A 17,577-nucleotide genomic window follows, 5' to 3' on the forward strand; every position below is an offset into this window, starting at 1 on the left:
GTGCTGGCAGAAAAACAAAGACAAAGGCAAAGGGTGTCTGTAGTCCAGTGATCTGACTTTTTTGACCCAGATAGCATTCTTGTTGGTTTGCGTGAAAGTTCTTCATTTCATTACATTTTCTGTTCCCGATGGCATAAGACGGTGAATTGAATATAGATTTGCCCAACCTATTTTTCCAATATAGTTGAAAATGCACATTTTAAAATTTTGAATCATTTTTTATGAGGTATAATGAGTAAAGTACAGGTTAGGTATACTGTTTCATAAATTATGATGTGTTCATGAAACTAAAACCATCATTATAATCTTAATATTAATCAGATCTGACCCTGTGCTTCACAGCTTATGTAACATTGACATACATTCCAGTTTAATAGGTCACTTTTCATTTTTCTAAGGATTTTTTTTTTGCTTTAATATATATTTCATAAATTCTTAGAGATTTATTAAATATATGTTAGTATATCATGTTTTTTTTCTGATATTCTTACCTTTGAATATATCATCAATAGTTTATCCATTTTATGAACATTTAGTCATTTTTTTTTTCTTTTTCAAAAATATATTTTATTGATTTTTTACAGAGAAAGGGAGAGGGATAGAGAGTTAGAAACATCCACAAGAGAGAAACATTGATCAGCTGAATCCTGCACTCTCCCCTCCCTCCCCCCACTGGGAATGCGCCTGCAACCAAGGTACATGTGCTTGATGGGAATCAAACCTGGGACCCTTCAATCCTCAGGCTGTTGCTCTATCCACTGAGCCAAACTGGTTAGGGCACATTTGGTTATTTCTAATAAAGCGGCTACAAACATTACTGTATAAGTCTATATATGGATATAAGTTTCATTTACCTTTACCAAAAATTCCATGCCTAATCTGAGTCGGTTTGTACAATATATAAGTGTTTAAATTTACAAAGATTAACATTGTGTGATCTAAACTGAATATACCATCATGGATGCTGTAGCTTATGTGTTTAGGTGTGAAGCCATGCACAGTAGGGTTACTACTTGGATGATTGGGCTTGTGCCTGGATTGTGTGCTAGTTTCACAGAATGGGGTGTGCAGGAGGCAGCCTTGTCGATGTTGCACTCTTGCATCGTGTTTTTCTCCTTCTTCAAATAATAAAAGTGCCCACATTACCCTAACAGGTTTGGTTCAGTGGATAGAGTGTCGTCCTGCAGACTGGAAGGTCCCAGGTTCGATTCTGGTCAAGGGCATGTACCTTGGTTGCGGGCACATCCCCACTGGGAGGTGTGCAGGAGGTAGCTGATGGATGTTTCTCTTTCATCAATGTTTCTAACTCTCGATTCCTCTCCCTTCAATAAAATATATCTTTTTTTAAAAGTGCCCATCTCGCCTGGCATATTCGTTGAGTTTTGACCTATGAACCAGGTGGTCATGGGTCGATTCCAAGTCAAGGCACATTCCCAAGTTGCCGGCTCAAACTCCAGTGTGGGGTGTGCAGGAGGCAGCCAATCTATGATTCTCTCTTATCACTCATGCTTCTTTCCATCTCTCTCTAATAAGTCAATATATATATATATATATATATATATATATATCCTTAAAAATCAATAAACTATTCTTTAAAAATAAACTGATTGTACCCATTTGCATTTTTCCACCAGTGTGTGAAGTATTCACATTCTCGAAAGTATCTTGTTTGATCAGGCATTTTTATATAAACATATTCTGTAATTTTGTCATTCTTCGTCACTTTTTATTATAGTTTTTCTAGGACTTTATGGTGAGCCTTTTCTCAGAAGTGTATTTGTTGAGTCTGTATCTTTGTTAAAACATTTTACCATATGTTCTGCCTAATGTGCTGAGAGTTTTGGCAATTTCCTTCAAATAAAACAGTGAAACAATAGAGATGGATGTTGGAATTTTTCTCTTTTTTTTTTTTTTTTTGTGCCCTTTTCACTTTATGAAGTAAACCTGTGTGTGTGTGTGTGTGTATGTGTTGGAATAATATGTTTTAATGTTTTTTCCTTTTTAAAATAATATATTTTATTGATCCTCCACAGAGAGGAAGTGAGAGAGATAGCCAGAAACATTGATCAGCCACCTCCTGCACACCCCCCACCGGGGACACACCTGCAACCAAGGCGCACGCCCCCAACCAGAACCGATCCAGGAACCCCCAGTCCGCAGGCCAAAGCTCCATCCAGCAAGCCAAACCGGCCTCAGCATGTTTTTTCTTTTTTAATAAAGATATTAATTTACTTAAACATTTTTATTGATTTCATGGAGCAAAGGAGAGGGAACATAAATGTTGAGAGCACAGCAGCATGGCTCAGTGGCTCCATGTGGACCTATGAACCAGGAGGTCACAGTCCCATTCAGTCAGGAAAATGCCTGCACCCTGGGCTAGATACCCAGTGTACGGCATGCAGGAGGCAGCTACTCAATGATTTTTTCTCATCTTTAATGTTTCTTTTATTTCTCTCTTTTTTAAATTTTTTTATTCATTTTAGAGAGGAAGGAAGAGAAGGAGAGAGAGAGAAACATCAATGATGATGGAGAAACATATGTTCTCTGCCTCCTGCATGTTCTGTAATGGGGACTGAACCCAGGCATGTGCCTGGGTATGGGGCTGAGGGCCGTTTTCAGGCTGACCATGACCCCCAGCCATCCAGGCAGTCCCTCCTTGAGTGGAGGACATGGTGGGCTGGACACCTGGGTGGCCCCTGGCAACCCAGGCTGCCAGTCACTCCTTCAGCAGTGGCCAGGGCAAGCCAGAAGCTTGGCTTCCTCCATCGCCAGGGGCAACCCAAGCCTCCTGCTCACTCCAGCTCTGGGGCCACCTTCATCTATGTTGGGTTATTTTTCATACTCATTCCTGATTGGCTGGTGGGCATAGCGGACCGATGGTCAATTTCCATGTTTCTCTTATATTAGTGTACCTGGGATCTATAAGAAGCCACTGACTCTGCTGCAGGGAGTCAGGTGCTGTGGGCACTCAGGTCTCATCCTGGTGTGCCCACCTGGGAATCCCCAGCAGACTGGCTAGAGCAGCGTTTTTCAACCGCTGTTCCGCGGCACACTAGTGTGCCGCGAGATGTTGCCTGGTGTGCCGTAGGTGCAGACAAGACAAGAATTTTATAATTTTTCACTATTTTGTTTACTTAATATTTCATAATAAAGTAATTATAAAATACTTTCTTTGTGTTTATTTGATTCCTATTCAAGAGAATTACTTTATATATAGTCAATGTAGGCACAGAGTTAAATTTTTTAACATTTTCTAATGGTGGTGTGCCTCGTTGATTTTTTTCATGAAACAAGTGTGCCTTTGTCCAAAAAAGGTTGAAAAACACTGGGCTAGAGCTCCTGAATCTCAGTTGGCTCAATGTGACATGCAGATGATTGATGGCACTTACTTTGGCCTCCCAAGGTCAGTAAAATAACAAGCTGAGTACTTGCTGCCAAGATTCCAGGAAAAGATTTTTAAGCATTTTCTCTCTCAATTCTCACATCAAACTGTTGTAGTGGAAACTCATATCAAATCTCTGGAAAAACATCAGAGAAATGAAGTCAGCTCCCCAAGTTGACACCACAGACAAGTGTCAGCTTCAAGGGGCTGGATTTTAACCATTATTTTCTTCAGCATCAAACACAGCCTCTACCACTGATGAGCAGCCCTCACCGGAGCAGGTACAGGGTGAGGACCAGGGTGGCTCAGCTGCAGCTCCTGTTTCCATGGTTGCAGTGATGCGTTTCCTCCCATTCCCTTTACATCTCAGAGGCCTTACCCTGGCCCTTCCTGTGTTCAGGGGGACGCCATCATTTCTCAGCTGCAGTGGTTCCTCCTGGGGAACCTTCTTTCAGAGTGAGCTGCTGTTTGTCTGCCTCCCCTTTGATCCCAGCACAGAGTTTAACCCACAGGAGACAATTAGGTAATTAGGGTTTTGTCTCTGCACCTTCACCCATATGTTGGGTGTTATGCTGTGATCCCATCCACTGTGATGAATTTCTTCCCTCAGTTTGACCCTTCACATGATGTTCCTATGTGGCACTGACATTCACCCTGCAGGAGAGGGGACAATGACATGTGTTTTAAAACCTATAATTTGGGCCGAAACCAGTTTGACTCAGTGGATAGAGCATCGGTCTGCGGACTGAAAGGTCCCGGGTTCGATTCCAGTCAAGGGCATGTACCTTGGTTGCGGGCGTATCCCCGGAGGGGGTGTGCAAGAGGCAGCTGGTCGATGTTTCTCTCTCATCGACATTTCTAGCTCTCTATCTCTCTCCCTTCCTCTCTGTAAAAAATCAATAAAATATATTTAAAAAAAAATAAAAGGAACACTGTTAGGGTTTGGCAGGTGATGCGGGCATTGGAAGAAATCACAGCTAAAAAAGGAGATGCAGCCAAAACCAATTTGGCTCAGTGGATAGAGCATCGACCTGCAGACTAAAAGGTTCCAGGTTCTATTCCAGTCAAGGGCATGTACATTGGTTGCGGGCACATCCCCAGTAGGGGGTGTGCAAGAGGCAGCTAGTGGATGTTTCTCTCTCATTGATGTTTCTAGATCTCTATCCCTCTTCCTTCCTCTCTGTAAAAAATCAATAAAATATATATATTTTTTAAAAAGTTAGTTTGTTTGTTTTCCAGAAGAGAGTCTGGCAGATGTATAGAGAGGTGTCTTACAAGTATTTTTCCCATGCCTATAAAATGTGACTAGAGAAAAAGTTATACAGAGTTCAAAAGAGGCTTGTTTGAAGAGGTGGAAGGAAGGAAACATTCTACTAACTAGAGACCCCTTGGTGGAAATTATCTCTGAGGCATGACAACAGCAGGGAGGAGGGGTGTGTAATAATTTGGCCTTGAAAGTAGCTTATCTGGTTCAGCAGTTTGAACAGAAGAGCTGTTTGAATTAGAGGAGCCAACGATCTTGGGGTTTAATTAGCAGGCCCTTCTCTTAAATTCTCAGACCTTTTTCTTTTCCTTTCAAATGCCTCCACCTCATTTAGAACCTAAGGCTTTATTGACCTGATGAGTGACAATTTCTAGGAGATGAAATAAAGGGACACCAGCAATGGGTCACAGAGAGAATAAGCCACTCATTGAATTTTTCTCCTCAATCCACAGGTTCTAACCACAGTACGGACAAAAATGATGGCAGAAACTAAACTTAGCAAGCTCAGGGAGCCTAGAATGGCATGGTGAACCTTACAAACTCAGACGCCAAAAGTAACCCTATAGGATGGTTTGAAGTTAAAACTTTCTGAGTCAATGTGAGTCTTAGGGGTAGTTATGTGGTCCTAGCCCAGTGGTTCTCAACCTTCCTAATGCCGCGACCCTTTAATACAGTTCCTCATGTTGTGGTGACCCCTAACCATAAAATTATTTTCGTTGTTACTTCATAAATGTAATTTTGCTACTGTTATGACTCTTAATGTAAATATCTGGATGTCTCAGGCAACCCCTGTGAAAGGGTCATTCGACCCCCAAAGGGGTCAAGACCCACAGGTTGAGAACCACTATCCTAGCCTAGTGTGTGTGTGTGTGTGTGTGTGTGTGTGTCTTGCAAAGGTCAAATTTTTAAAAAAATATATTTTATTGATTTTGTACAGAGAGGAAGGGAGAGAGATAGAGAGTTAGAAACATCGATGAGAGAGAGTCATCGATCAGCTGCCTCTTGCACACGCCCTACTGGGGATATGTCCGCAACCACCGTACATGCCCTTGACCGGAATCGAACCCGGGTCCCTTCAGTCCCCAAGCCAACGCTCTATCCATTGAGCCAAACCGGTTTCAGCGCAAAGGTCAATTTTTACCTTGTTTAGCCTGTCTGTTGTCTTTTTGCATCTGGGATAACATACCATTAGATTTGATTTTTAGAAACATTTCTGTTACATAGACTCATAAGAGAACTATATCCCAACACAGATGATTACAGACCACCAATTATTATTGTTCTTGGGTTAAATATTAACTGCTACCTAATCGATAAACTTTAAAAAAAAAGTTTGTGTCTATTTTTTATCCAATCCCAGAGATTTACCTCTTTAGATCCCCCCCTAATTTATTTCCAGTTAATTTCATTTAACCCCCTTAGGTCTACTCCTTTGAGTCTAATGAATAAAAAAGGCTCAAAATTGCCATTCTCCCTAGCATTACTGTTGTTATTTTCCTTCCTGGCAAATGTCTTAGACTTGGGTCACATAAACTTAAAAAAATTCTCCCCAGGTTTGGACATTTCTTACAACATCACCAAAAGCAATTGCCTTGTGTGAAATGGAAGAACCTTACATGGAGGGGTATCAGCATTTTTAGGTACTCAACTGACTGAAGACAGATTTATAAACATAAACGTAGAGCAGACCCAGAACCCAGCAAGCTAGAGCTTTCCAGTTGCTTTCAGAGAACAGAAGGAAATGCTCAAGCCTCAGGTGACTTTGTTTTTACTCTGTACGTGCATGTGTGTTTCATCCTCAACTGAGGATTTTTTTTAACCCTCCTTCACTTTCCCTTTGAGATTCTGCAGTCCCATGCTTCCATGGCTCTGAATTCACTCCACTCATCAGTTGTTTTGTTAATTAGATTCCATATATGAGTGAGATGAAGTGATACTTGTCTTTCTCTGGCTGACTTGTTTCACTTAGCTCGATGATCTCCAGGTCGCTCCATGCTGTGTGAAAAGGTAAGAGAATCTTCTATGGCTGCATAGTATTCCATGGTACAAATGTACCACAGCTTTCTATCCACCCATCTAATGATGGGCACTTGGGCTGTTTGCAGATCTTTGCTATTATAAATGGTGCTGCTATGAACACAGGGGTGCATACTATCTATTGGTTTCACCTGTCTTAGGATATATTCCTAGATGTGCAATCAGTGGATCAAATGTTAATTCCATATTAAATTTTATGCGAAACCTCCAAACTGATTTCCATAATGGCTGCACCAGTTTGCATCCCCACCAGCAGTGTACTAGGGTTCCTTTTTCCCCCACATCCTCCCCTGCACTTGTCCTTTGCTGATTTGTTGATGGCAGCCATTATAACAGAGGTGGGGTGATACCTAATTGTTGCTTTAACTTACATCTCTGTGATGATCAGTTACTTTGAGCATTTTTTTCACGTGTCTTGGCCATCTTATCCACACTGCAGCCCAGGCAGAGCTGACACTTTGGATGGCATCAGAAGCAGATGCTCTCAAGTATGAGTGCCTGTTTGTGACATTAACTTTGTATAATAGATTCAATGGAGGCAGGTTAGGATGTGAGGGCTATCTGGCTGCGACATCTGTCACCCCATTGATCGCCAGGGTTGATTCGGCTGATCTGGCTGGCTAGGCGGGTGTCCCCCTCCTCCCTCACCGATCCATGTGCGTCCCTCCCGAAGCTGTGTGCTCGGTCGGTCGGTCGGTCGAAGAGGACGACTTTCCCCCAAGAGGAGAGGACCGGTCTTTGGTCAAGGGTGTACTAGTAGCTGCGCTCCCCTGCTAGAACCTCCAAACAAGCTCTCAATGGAGGCAGGTTAGATTGAGTTAGAAAATGTAGCAACAAGCTACATTTGTTTTGTTTTGTTTTTGTTTTTGTTTTTAAATTTATTTATTTTTATTAAATTATTATCTGTGTACATATTTTAACATTCCCCTCACCAACACCCCCCCATACATACCCTCCCGCAACAAGCTACATTTGACCTGAAGGAGAGAAATGCCTAATGTTCTGAAAGAAGAAACAGAGCCTTCCCTTCAGAAAGAGCAGGTCCTAAAGAAAGAGATGCAAAACCAGCCACACAGGTGCAGGAGAAACAAACTTGCCCCAGACATCACCTCCCCTGAAGGCGCTAGAGGACCCTGAGTATACTTGGTGTCTTTCTTGGGCTATTTGCCTCTAAATCCCCTCTAGTGACTGGTTCCTAGCCTTGGAGACTATGAACTACATTACCCACAAGGCAACGCATGGAATGCCACGAGGCTGAGCCAATGGGGGCTGAGAGAAGGCATTTCCGTTTAGCCGCTTCTGTGGGCGGGATTTTGTTTTCTGAGGAGTTATCTCAGGAGTGAAGAGGGGTGTTCCCCACCTCACAGTCAGTGGACCGAGCCTCCCCTGGTGCTCACCGCACACACGTGGGGTTGGAGCTCGGAGTCACCGCCCGGACCCCCGCCAGGGCCGGGACAGGCCCCGCCTTTCCTGCCGCGGCTTCCGCTCCCGCCGCCCCCGCCCCGCGCGGCCCACAGAGCGCGATGGCGGCGCCCGCGCTGAGGGGCTTCGCTGAGGTGAGTTCCTGTCCCCCAGGCCCCCCGCCTCCTCACCCCGCACCCCACAGCCCGGTGCGGGCCTGTCCCGTCCTGCAGCTCCGTCCGCGGGGAGGACCGTGAGGAAGGCGGAGGGGAGGGAGGAGCGCGGTGGCTTCTGAGGACACAGCCAGTGCGGGGCGGAGAGGACCGGGGTGACCGGCCTCTGAGGTTCCCCTGAGGGTGTGGCTGTGAGGATTGGCGGGCAGATTGGAGGCTGCAGGGAGGACTCACAGCCTCATTGGGGGCTTTCCCGGCTGTGGGGTCCCTCAGGGGCCTGGGGTGGTCCTGGACCCGCTGGAAGACAGGCTTCTCCACATGCCATGTGCCAAGTCCCTGGGGAGTCCAGCTTGACCCAGTGGCATTGGAGCAGGAAGGGGGCAGAGCTGAGGGAGTGAACCTGGGACTGAAGATGGGAAGGGGATAAGCATTACCCAGTGTGTGCACATCTGGAGGAAGTGTGAGCTGATGGTCATAAAACCGAAGCTAAAACCCACGCTTAGCTTTGTCTATTGCTTTTGGTATTGCTTGGCGGAAAAACTGGGGCCCTGCAGGAATCGCCCAGACCTTAAATGACTTTGCTCTCTACTCTCCCCTCCCCCAATCCTTCCCACCCAACCCAGCTACTCTGCTGAGAGCAATCCCAGTGAGTAATGGGACTGTGATGAGAGAGCAGCCTGCACTGGCATTAGGGCCTGGTGTCCTCACTAACCGGGTGCCCTGGAGGAGATTGAGGGGGGTAAGGTGTGTCAGGAGTACAATTATTGGCTCTCAGAGAGAAACTCAGGGGTTTTTTTTGTGTGTGTGTTTTTTTAAATAAACCTTTATTGTTCATATTATTACAAAAGTTCCTCATTTTTCCCCCCCTCCACCAGGTTCCCACCCCACCCTCTGCCCTTTCCCCAACCCCCATTATCTTCATCCATAGGTGCACAGTTTGTTCAGTCTCTTTCCACACCCCCCACTCTGGTTTCAATTGTCTTAATTCTGACAGGTTGGCGTGACCTTGGAAGACATTGCCCTGTACTTCTCCAGGGAGGAATGGACCCTCCTTGATGAGGGTCAGAGACAGCTGTACCTGAATGTGATGCTGGAGAACTATGAACTTGTATCCTCGCTGGGTAAGACCCTCACTCTCACCAGTGACCTGGACTTGGCTTTACGATTTACAGGCCCCATCCCCCAGGGTGTGCTGTGTCCTTCCATGTAGACTGTGGAACTGCTTAATTTTCCAGTTTCCTAGGAAGGGTGGGTCTGTTCCCACTGCTCTCTTCTATTGCTGAAGCCCCAATTCTCCCTGCTGGACTACATTCACAGGGAAGGACTTGAGGATAAGTAGTGTTTCAGGAAGCATGAGGGATTCCACTTTTTTTCTGTGAGGAAAGCATTTTCTATATTCCATTTGGTTATTTGTACCTATTTTTGTGAAGAAGTGTTTCTACATCCTTATCCTGGTTAATAACTTTTTTTTGGTTAAACATTCTTTTGATGACCTTGTGTATTTTATATATTAAAGGCTTATGACGTACAGGAACACATATTGTTGCATGTGCTGAATTGCACTTTGCAGATATTGCTCCCCCATTCCTGCTTTTCTACAAAGTCCATATTTTTGCAACCTTGGGTTCCACAGGTTTAGTGCCACCATGTTTCTAGCAAGGTCAGATGCTTGTTGCTAGTGCTTAGCATGTAAATATTGTTATTGGAGTTATATAGACTTAGCTTTTGAGACAGAGTCATTGCATTGTTATTAGCCTGCTCTATGGAATTATTAACATACCCTTATTATTCCCTGGGAACTCCACCTATTTGTGTGAATTTCTTTCCATATTGCAATATTTGCTTTATTTTGCGGATCAGAACTGGATTCACAATCTCTCCCTCCGATTCTTTCATATGATTTGCAAGTATTTCCTTCTGTTGTTTAGATTTCCTTTCATTTCATTTTGTTCATTGCTGTTGTGCTGAGAAGAACCTTTTTATCGTTATTTGTTGCAGTGTGCACTGTTTGTTTTTCTTTTTTGACTGGTGGTTGATGTCACATTTAGAAAATCTGTTGCAAAACAAGCCTCCAAAACTTTTTCTCTAGATTGTCCTGAGGAGTTTTCAGTTTTAGCGCTGACATTCAATTCTGTCATGCAGGTTGAGTTACATTTTATCAGTGGTGGCCAGTATTGTTGTGTTTACATGTAAATATTGATTTCAACAGCACCATTCATTGAAGAAACTATCTTTCCCTTCTTCTGTGTCTTGCAGCTTTGTCAGAGATTACTTGAAAGGATGTGCCTGGATTTATTTTATAATTTCTGTTCTGTTCTGTCAATCCAATAACTTTTCTTCCTTCTTCTTTATCTTTTTTTTTTTTTAATATATATATTTTTTTATTTTTTACAGAGAGGAAGGGAGAGAGAGAGTTAGAAACATCGATGAGAGTCATTGATCAGCTGCCTCTTGCACGCCCCCTACTGGGGATGTGCCTGCAACTAAGACACATTCTCTTGACCTGAATGGAACCTGGGACCTTTCAATCCGCAGGCTGATGCTCTATCCACTGAGCCAAACCGGTTTTGGCATATCTTTTTTTTTTTTTTTTTTTTAATGTAGTCATTTATCCATATAAAATTTTATCTTACAATTACATTTTCTGAATTTTATACTTGACTTTTGACAGGTTGCGTTGTTTTTGTTTTTAGAGGTTTTTTGTTTGTTTTTTTATCCATATATTTTATTGATTTTTTTACAGAGAGGAAGAAAGAGGGATAGAGAGTTAGAAACTTGATGAGAGAGAAACATTGATCAGCTGCCTCTTGCACATCTCATCGTGGATGTGCCCACTACCAACACACATGCCCTTGGCCAGAATCGAACCCGGGACCGTTCAATTCGCAGGCTGACACTCTATCCTCTGAGCCAAACTGGTTTCGGCTCTAGAGTTTTTTGAATTCTCTTTTGCATTTGGATATATTGAAATTATTGGTAATTTATTATTTGCTATTTTCAGAGAGGAGGAGACATGGACAGAGAGAGAGACAGAAAGACAGACACAGAGAGAGAAACATCATTGTGAGGGAGAAAAAGCAATCGGCTGCCTTTTCCTCACTAGGTAACTGGAAGTGGAACCCACATACTTGGCTGGGAATTGAATCCTTGACCCTTTGGTACGTAGGACGAAGCTCCAATCAACTAAGCCATAGCTGGGATGGCATTCTGTGGTTTGTAAACACAAAATTTTTGAAAAAGGGTCATTAGGGTCAATGATGTTAGAAGCACAGTAGCTTGTAGAGGTATTTCTGACCCGTTTTTGTTATTTAACTGTAGGTATCTTCAAATGTCTTTGTTTACCCAGTCTTCTTTAACATTTCTTCTATACAGTTCTCTCTTGTTTTCTGTAATCCTTCTTAATTTCATTTCCTGTGTAATGCTTTGGTCTTGGATAGCTGTCTACTTATACTCATATGTGTGATCCTGCAAGCTTGATGATGTCACTCACATAGGTCTTTGTCCGTGATCTCATTTGTCATTTCTTGTTCTACCACAGTGATGAACATTCAACTGGTCTGTTTTTCTATGAAGATTTGCATCATTTATCACATGTAGTGACTCAAATGAGCTTAAGGGGCAGAAGCATTTCTACATCACAAAATAAAGAGGACTTCATGATTGGCAAAGTGGACTCACAGGCGGCCTTGCCTTGGTGAAGGGTCACTGGGGAGGAATTCTCGGCTGACCCTGGTTACATTTATAGATAGAAACCCAGTGTTTTCTTTCCTTTTTTTATTTTTATTTTTTGTTTATTGATTTATTACAGAGAGGAAGGGAGAGAGATAGAGAACTAAAAACATCAATGAGAGAGAAACATAGAGCAGCTGCCTCCTGCACACTCCCTACCGGGGATGTGCCCGCAACCAATAAACCAGTTTCGGCCCCTCAGTGTTTTCTTTCAGTTGCCCATTTTTCAGCCAATTATGCCTGTTTGTGCTTATTGATACTTTGCCAACTACTGAGTTCTAATAGCAGTCATTTCTACTGGGATTCCTAGTAACCTTATCTTTGGACTTTGAACCTCTGCCCTTTTCACAAGTCTGTCTTTACTGCCAACTAACGTTGGCCCATACCTGCAGCGCTTATGAGTGCACACATGTTACTAAATTGACGTTGAACATCATGTGCACTAAAACAATTAGTTTTTATGGCTTTGAGCAGCTTTAAATTATACACAGACTCACATAGTCAGCTTATGATTCTAAAGGAAGCTGTTTGTGCAGGAACAATGACTAGAACCTTCCTCACTTCTTTGTATCCTATCTTGTACTTCTGTCCTTCTCTTGGTAAGCTTTTCATTGTCTATTGACTTTTGGGGCCAGTATGTATAACAGCAATTTCCTCAGAGTACACCTCACTTGTCTTAACAAATTTTCTTTAGAATCAGGCCTAGTCATGACAGAAACATTTGTGTTGAAGATACTCCATTTTCATAAGGTCAACATATACTTCACCTTCCATTCTTCTTGTTCAGGTTGCTGCTGTGGAGCAGAGAATGTGGAGGCACCAACAAAACAGGTTTCAGTAAGAATGTCACAGGGAAGGAATCCCAGGGTAGCCTTGTCTTCCCAGAAGAGCCATCCCTGTGAGAGTTGTGGGCTTGCCTTGAGAAACATTTTCCATGTGATGGAGCTTCAAAGAAACGAACATGGACAGGTACTTTTGAGATGCGGGGCATGTGCAGAACGGTTTTACTTTCGTGTAAAAGTTGACAAAAAGCATGTTAGAGAGAAGACATTCATCAGAGGTGTAGACACGATTTCACATGGAAACAGTTGTAATTTCGATGTGTCCCAGAATCGTTTTACAAGGAGCATTGTTTTTCAATGTCGTCAGAGAGTTCACACAGGAGAAAAGCCTTATAAGTGCAGTGAATGTGGAAAATCTTTTACCAGCAAAAATTACCTTCATTGTCATCAGAGAGTTCACACAGGAGAAAAGCCTTATAAATGCAGTGAATGTGGTAAGTCTTTTGCAAGGAGCATTGTTTTTCAATATCATCAGAGAATTCACACAGGAGAAAAGCCTTATAAGTGCAGTGAATGTTCGAAATCATTTACTGGTAGAACTAGTCTCCAGTATCATCAGAGAGTTCACAGAGGAGAAAAGCCTTATCAATGCAGTGAATGTGGGAAAACTTTTACCAATAATAACAACCTTCATAGGCATCAGAGAGTTCACAGAGGAGAAAAGCCTTATCAATGCAGTGAATGTGGAAAGTCTTTTACGGGTATCAGTGTCCTCAAATATCATCAGAGAGTTCACACAGGAGAAAAGCCTTATAAGTGCAATGAATGTTTGAAGTCGTTTACTAGTAGAATTGGTCTCCAATATCATCAGAGAGTTCACAGAGGAGAAAAGCCTTATCAATGCAGTGAATGTGGGAAAACTTTTACCAATAACAGCAACCTTCATAGTCACCAGAGAGTTCACACTGGAGAAAATCTTTGTCAATGCAGTGAATGTGGAAAGTCTTTTGCCAGTAGCACTAGTCTCAAATACCATCAGAGAGTTCACACAGGAGAAAAGCCTTATCAGTGCAGTGAATGTGGGAAATATTTTGTTCGTAGTACTAGCCTTCATGCTCATCAGAGAGTTCACACCGCAGAGAAGCCTTATAAATGCAGTCATTGTGGGAAATGTTTTAGCTGGAACAGTAGCCTTCATACTCATCAGAGAGTTCATACTGGAGAAAAGTATCACTGCAATGAATGTGGCAAATCTTTTAGAAGTAGAAATGGTCTTAAATATCATCATGCAGCTCACAGTGGAGAAAGCCGTAATGAGTGCAATTAATGGGTGATATCTCTCTGTCAAATTTGTAAATTACCTCTTCACAAAAGAGTCTTGATGAGAAATGATTGTGTTTTTTTTTAAAAAATATATTTTATTGATTTTTTTCAGAGTGGAAGGGAGAGAGATAGAGAACTAGAAACGTCGTTGAGAGAGAAACATCGACCAGCTGCCTCTTGCACACCCGCCACTGGGAATGTGCCCGCAACCGACATACATGCCCTTGACAGGAATCAAACCTGGGACCTTACAGTCCGCAGGCCGACGCTCTATGCACTGAGCCAAACTAGTTTCGGCTATAGTGAGTCTTTTCTGAGATGTATATTTATTTGTCTATATCTTTGTTAAAAACCTCTGATCATATGTTCTGCCTAATGTGCTATGAGTTTTGGCAATTTAACAAAAAAACAATGGAATGACAAACACGGGTGTTGGAATTTCCCTCTATTTGTGCCTTTTTTGATTTAGGAAATAAATATTTTTTTTGGATTGGAATAATGTGTCTTAATATTTTATACTATAAAAATATGTGTTATCAGGGATTTTTAAAAGATGAAAGATTTATGTGACCTGAAGAGAAACCAGAATCTGAGAAAAATTTAAAATATTTTTTTATTGATTTCAGAGAAGAAGGGAGAGGGAGAAATAGAAATAGAAGCATCAATGATGAGACAGAAGCATTGATAGGCTACCTTTTACACGCAGCTACTGGGAATGGAGCCCTGAACCCAGGCCTGTGCACTGACCAGAAATCTAATGGTGGACCTTTTTTTGCTGTGTTGACGCTAAACCACTGAGGCATTTTGATAAATAAATTAAAACCACTTGGAATTTTTTGTTTTTAAATACTATGCACCATGCAGTGAACACTTAATTTTATTTATTTTTTATTTATTTATTTTTTTAAATATATTTTATTGATTTTTTACAGAGAGGAGGAGAGAGGGACAGAGAGTTAGAAACATCGATGAGAGAGAAACATCGACCAGCTGCCTCTTGCACACCTCTTACTGGGGATGTGCCCGCAACCAATGTACATGCCCTTGACCGGAATCGAACCCGGGACCCTTTAGTCTGCAGGCCGACGCTCTATCCACTGAGCCAAACCGGTTTCGGCGTGAACACTTAATTTTAACTGGCACTATCAACATTCTCCATCACCTCTAGAAGAGCAACCTTAGGAAACATTCTCCTGACAAGAACCCTCAATGCCCCAGTGCCAACACACACCTTTGTGTTTAAGGGCTTTTGAGAAAGATCCGGGGCCTTTCTGAACCCGCTGACCCACCTGCAGGGAGGCAGTACTGTAGCCACCAAGGTCTCCGTGTTGGGCTTCTAACCTGGAGCCTCCAGGAGACTCACTACAGCTCCCTGCACCTCAGATGGCTACATGTGACATGAAGGTAGTGGCAAGACTTTGAGAATCAATAAAAGTGACAAACTTAGTACTTGCCTGGGCCAGGGTTCCAGAGTTTGCTTTTTGAGCACTTTCTCTCTTTTTTTTTTTTTCCATTGGCTCTAGTCACACTTCTTTTAAAAAATATATATTTTATTGATTTTTTTTTTTACAGAGAGGAAGGGAGAGAGATAGAGAGCTAGAAACATCGATGAGAGAGGATCATCAACCAGCTGCCTTCTGCACACACCCTATTCGGGATGTGCCCGCAACCAATGTACATGCCCTTGATCTGAATCGAACCTGGGACCTCTCAGTTTGCAGGCCCACACTCTATCCACTGAGCCAAACCGTTTCGGCCAACTGTTGCACTTTCTAAAATACAGAGATGTCTTGCCAGATGTATGTCAGTGCATACTTCTGTTGCTAAAGGTATTTCACCTGAACCACCTACAAAGCGGTTACAGATGGAATCATTTAACATCCTCATGTGGACTGGGAAGCTAACTCTGTTGTCCGATTTGTTGAAGAACATCAGGAATACCTGAGCCCCTAAAGGAGTCCTTCATTGTTTTCCTTCTCATGAGTTGCCATATAGGGCTCCTTAGTGTTGGCCCCAGAAGACTGAGTATCGCAGAGCTACTGCCACGCTCACGGTCACACTTTCCTTTCCGCCAGTGATGGATTTATTGAATGCCTGAGACATGAAGGCAAGAGCTGCCAGTCTTACATCTGTTTGTTTTGTGGAATAAAGAAGGCTTTTCCCTAAGGCTTCTTTAATCCTGGGTGTTCTATTTGCTCTGTGAGTAAGCTTATAAGGAGAACTTTGTGGTTTAAGCATGGTGAACAACGGGAAAGGTATGGTGCAGAAATTAGCACAGCAGTGTTTGCCAAATATACATTGCTGCCCATATTTTCCTCGGAAATACTGTGGACTCTAGTCCTCATGTGAAGGCGCATGCTTGGAGACACAGATCACTTCAAAGAGGGGGTAGCTGTCACAACCAAAAGTATGTGTTGGAGCAGCATGAATTTTTTTCTTCTTTTAAAATACATTTTATTGACTTTTTTACAGTGAGGAAGGGAGAGGGATAGAGAGCTAGAAACATCAATGAGAGAGAAATATCAATCAACTGCCCCCCGTACACCCTCCACTGGAGATTTTCCGCAACCAAGGTACATGCCCTTGACTGGATTCAAACCTGGGACCTTTCAGTCCCCAGGCCTAAGCTCTATCCATGTAATGCGCAAGTGTCATAAACCCCAAAAACTACCAGGGAGCTGAATCTGAAGCAATTGCAGAAAGCCTGTATTTATTTCGGACTAGTCCAAGCTCAGTCCCACTTAAACCAGCGAGGACATGGGGAGAGAGAGAAATAACTTAACATATCAATGGGTTTTATAGGAGGGTTGGTGCCACTACCTTGACTGACCTGATTGGTTGGGTTAGGGCTTGGGTCCAGTTACCTGGAGCTGGCCCCGCCACACCCTGCCCTCTCACCCCGCCCTGCCCTCTCAATCCACTGAGCCAAATCAGTCAGGGCCAGGTTAAATTTTTTCTCAAAGTTCATACTGATTTCCATAAGGGCTGTAGCAGTTTGCCTTCCCAGCAGTAGAGTACAGGGGTTCCCTTTTTTCCACATCTCCCAGCACTTGTCCTTTGTTGATTTGCTGATGGCAGTCATTCTGACAGTGGTGGGGTGATACCTAATTGTTGCTTTAACTTACATCTCTCTGATGCTCAGTCACTTTGAACATTTTTTCACATATCTCTTGATCATCTTATCCACACTGCAGCCCAGTCAGAGCTGACACTTTGGATCGCATCAGTAGCAGAGTGTTAAGTATAAGTGTTTGTTCTGTGACATTAACTTTGTATTCAGTGGGTGCACGTTAGATAGATTTAAGCAGGAGTTAGACAATTGAGCGATCTCTGTAAGCTACATTTGGCCTGAAGGGAACACCTGCCAAAGGTCCTGAATGAAGAAAACAATGCCTTCCATTCAGGAAGAGCAGGTCTTAAAGAAAGATATGCAAAACCTGCAGCTAAAGGAAGCCATCAGGTGCAGGAGAAACAAACTTGCCCCAG

The 17,577-nt window shown here is 42.8% G+C and overlaps 2 protein-coding genes across 2 annotated transcripts in view; both read left to right on the forward strand.

Annotated features, from left to right (window-relative positions):
• The first annotated feature begins 7,997 nt into the window (after positions 1-7,997).
• Positions 7,998-17,577, forward strand: part of LOC311633355 (uncharacterized protein) — a 48,152-nt gene continuing 38,572 nt past the window's right edge. The window contains exon 1 of the mRNA XM_084905953.1: positions 7,998-8,239. Coding sequence (XP_084762079.1) covers positions 8,207-8,239 — 33 coding nt within the window. The 5' untranslated portion in view covers positions 7,998-8,206. The remainder of the gene's footprint in view (positions 8,240-17,577) is intronic.
• Positions 9,895-17,577, forward strand: part of LOC311633363 (uncharacterized protein) — a 59,261-nt gene continuing 51,578 nt past the window's right edge. Inside the window, exons 1-2 of the mRNA XM_084905964.1 lie at positions 9,895-10,446; positions 12,774-12,955. Coding sequence (XP_084762090.1) covers positions 12,948-12,955 — 8 coding nt within the window. The 5' untranslated portion in view covers positions 9,895-10,446; positions 12,774-12,947. The remainder of the gene's footprint in view (positions 10,447-12,773; positions 12,956-17,577) is intronic.

The sequence above is a fragment of the Pipistrellus hanaki genome (genome assembly GCF_964339955.1).
Source record: "Pipistrellus hanaki genome assembly, chromosome: 15".
Lineage (NCBI taxonomy): Eukaryota > Metazoa > Chordata > Mammalia > Chiroptera > Vespertilionidae > Pipistrellus > Pipistrellus hanaki.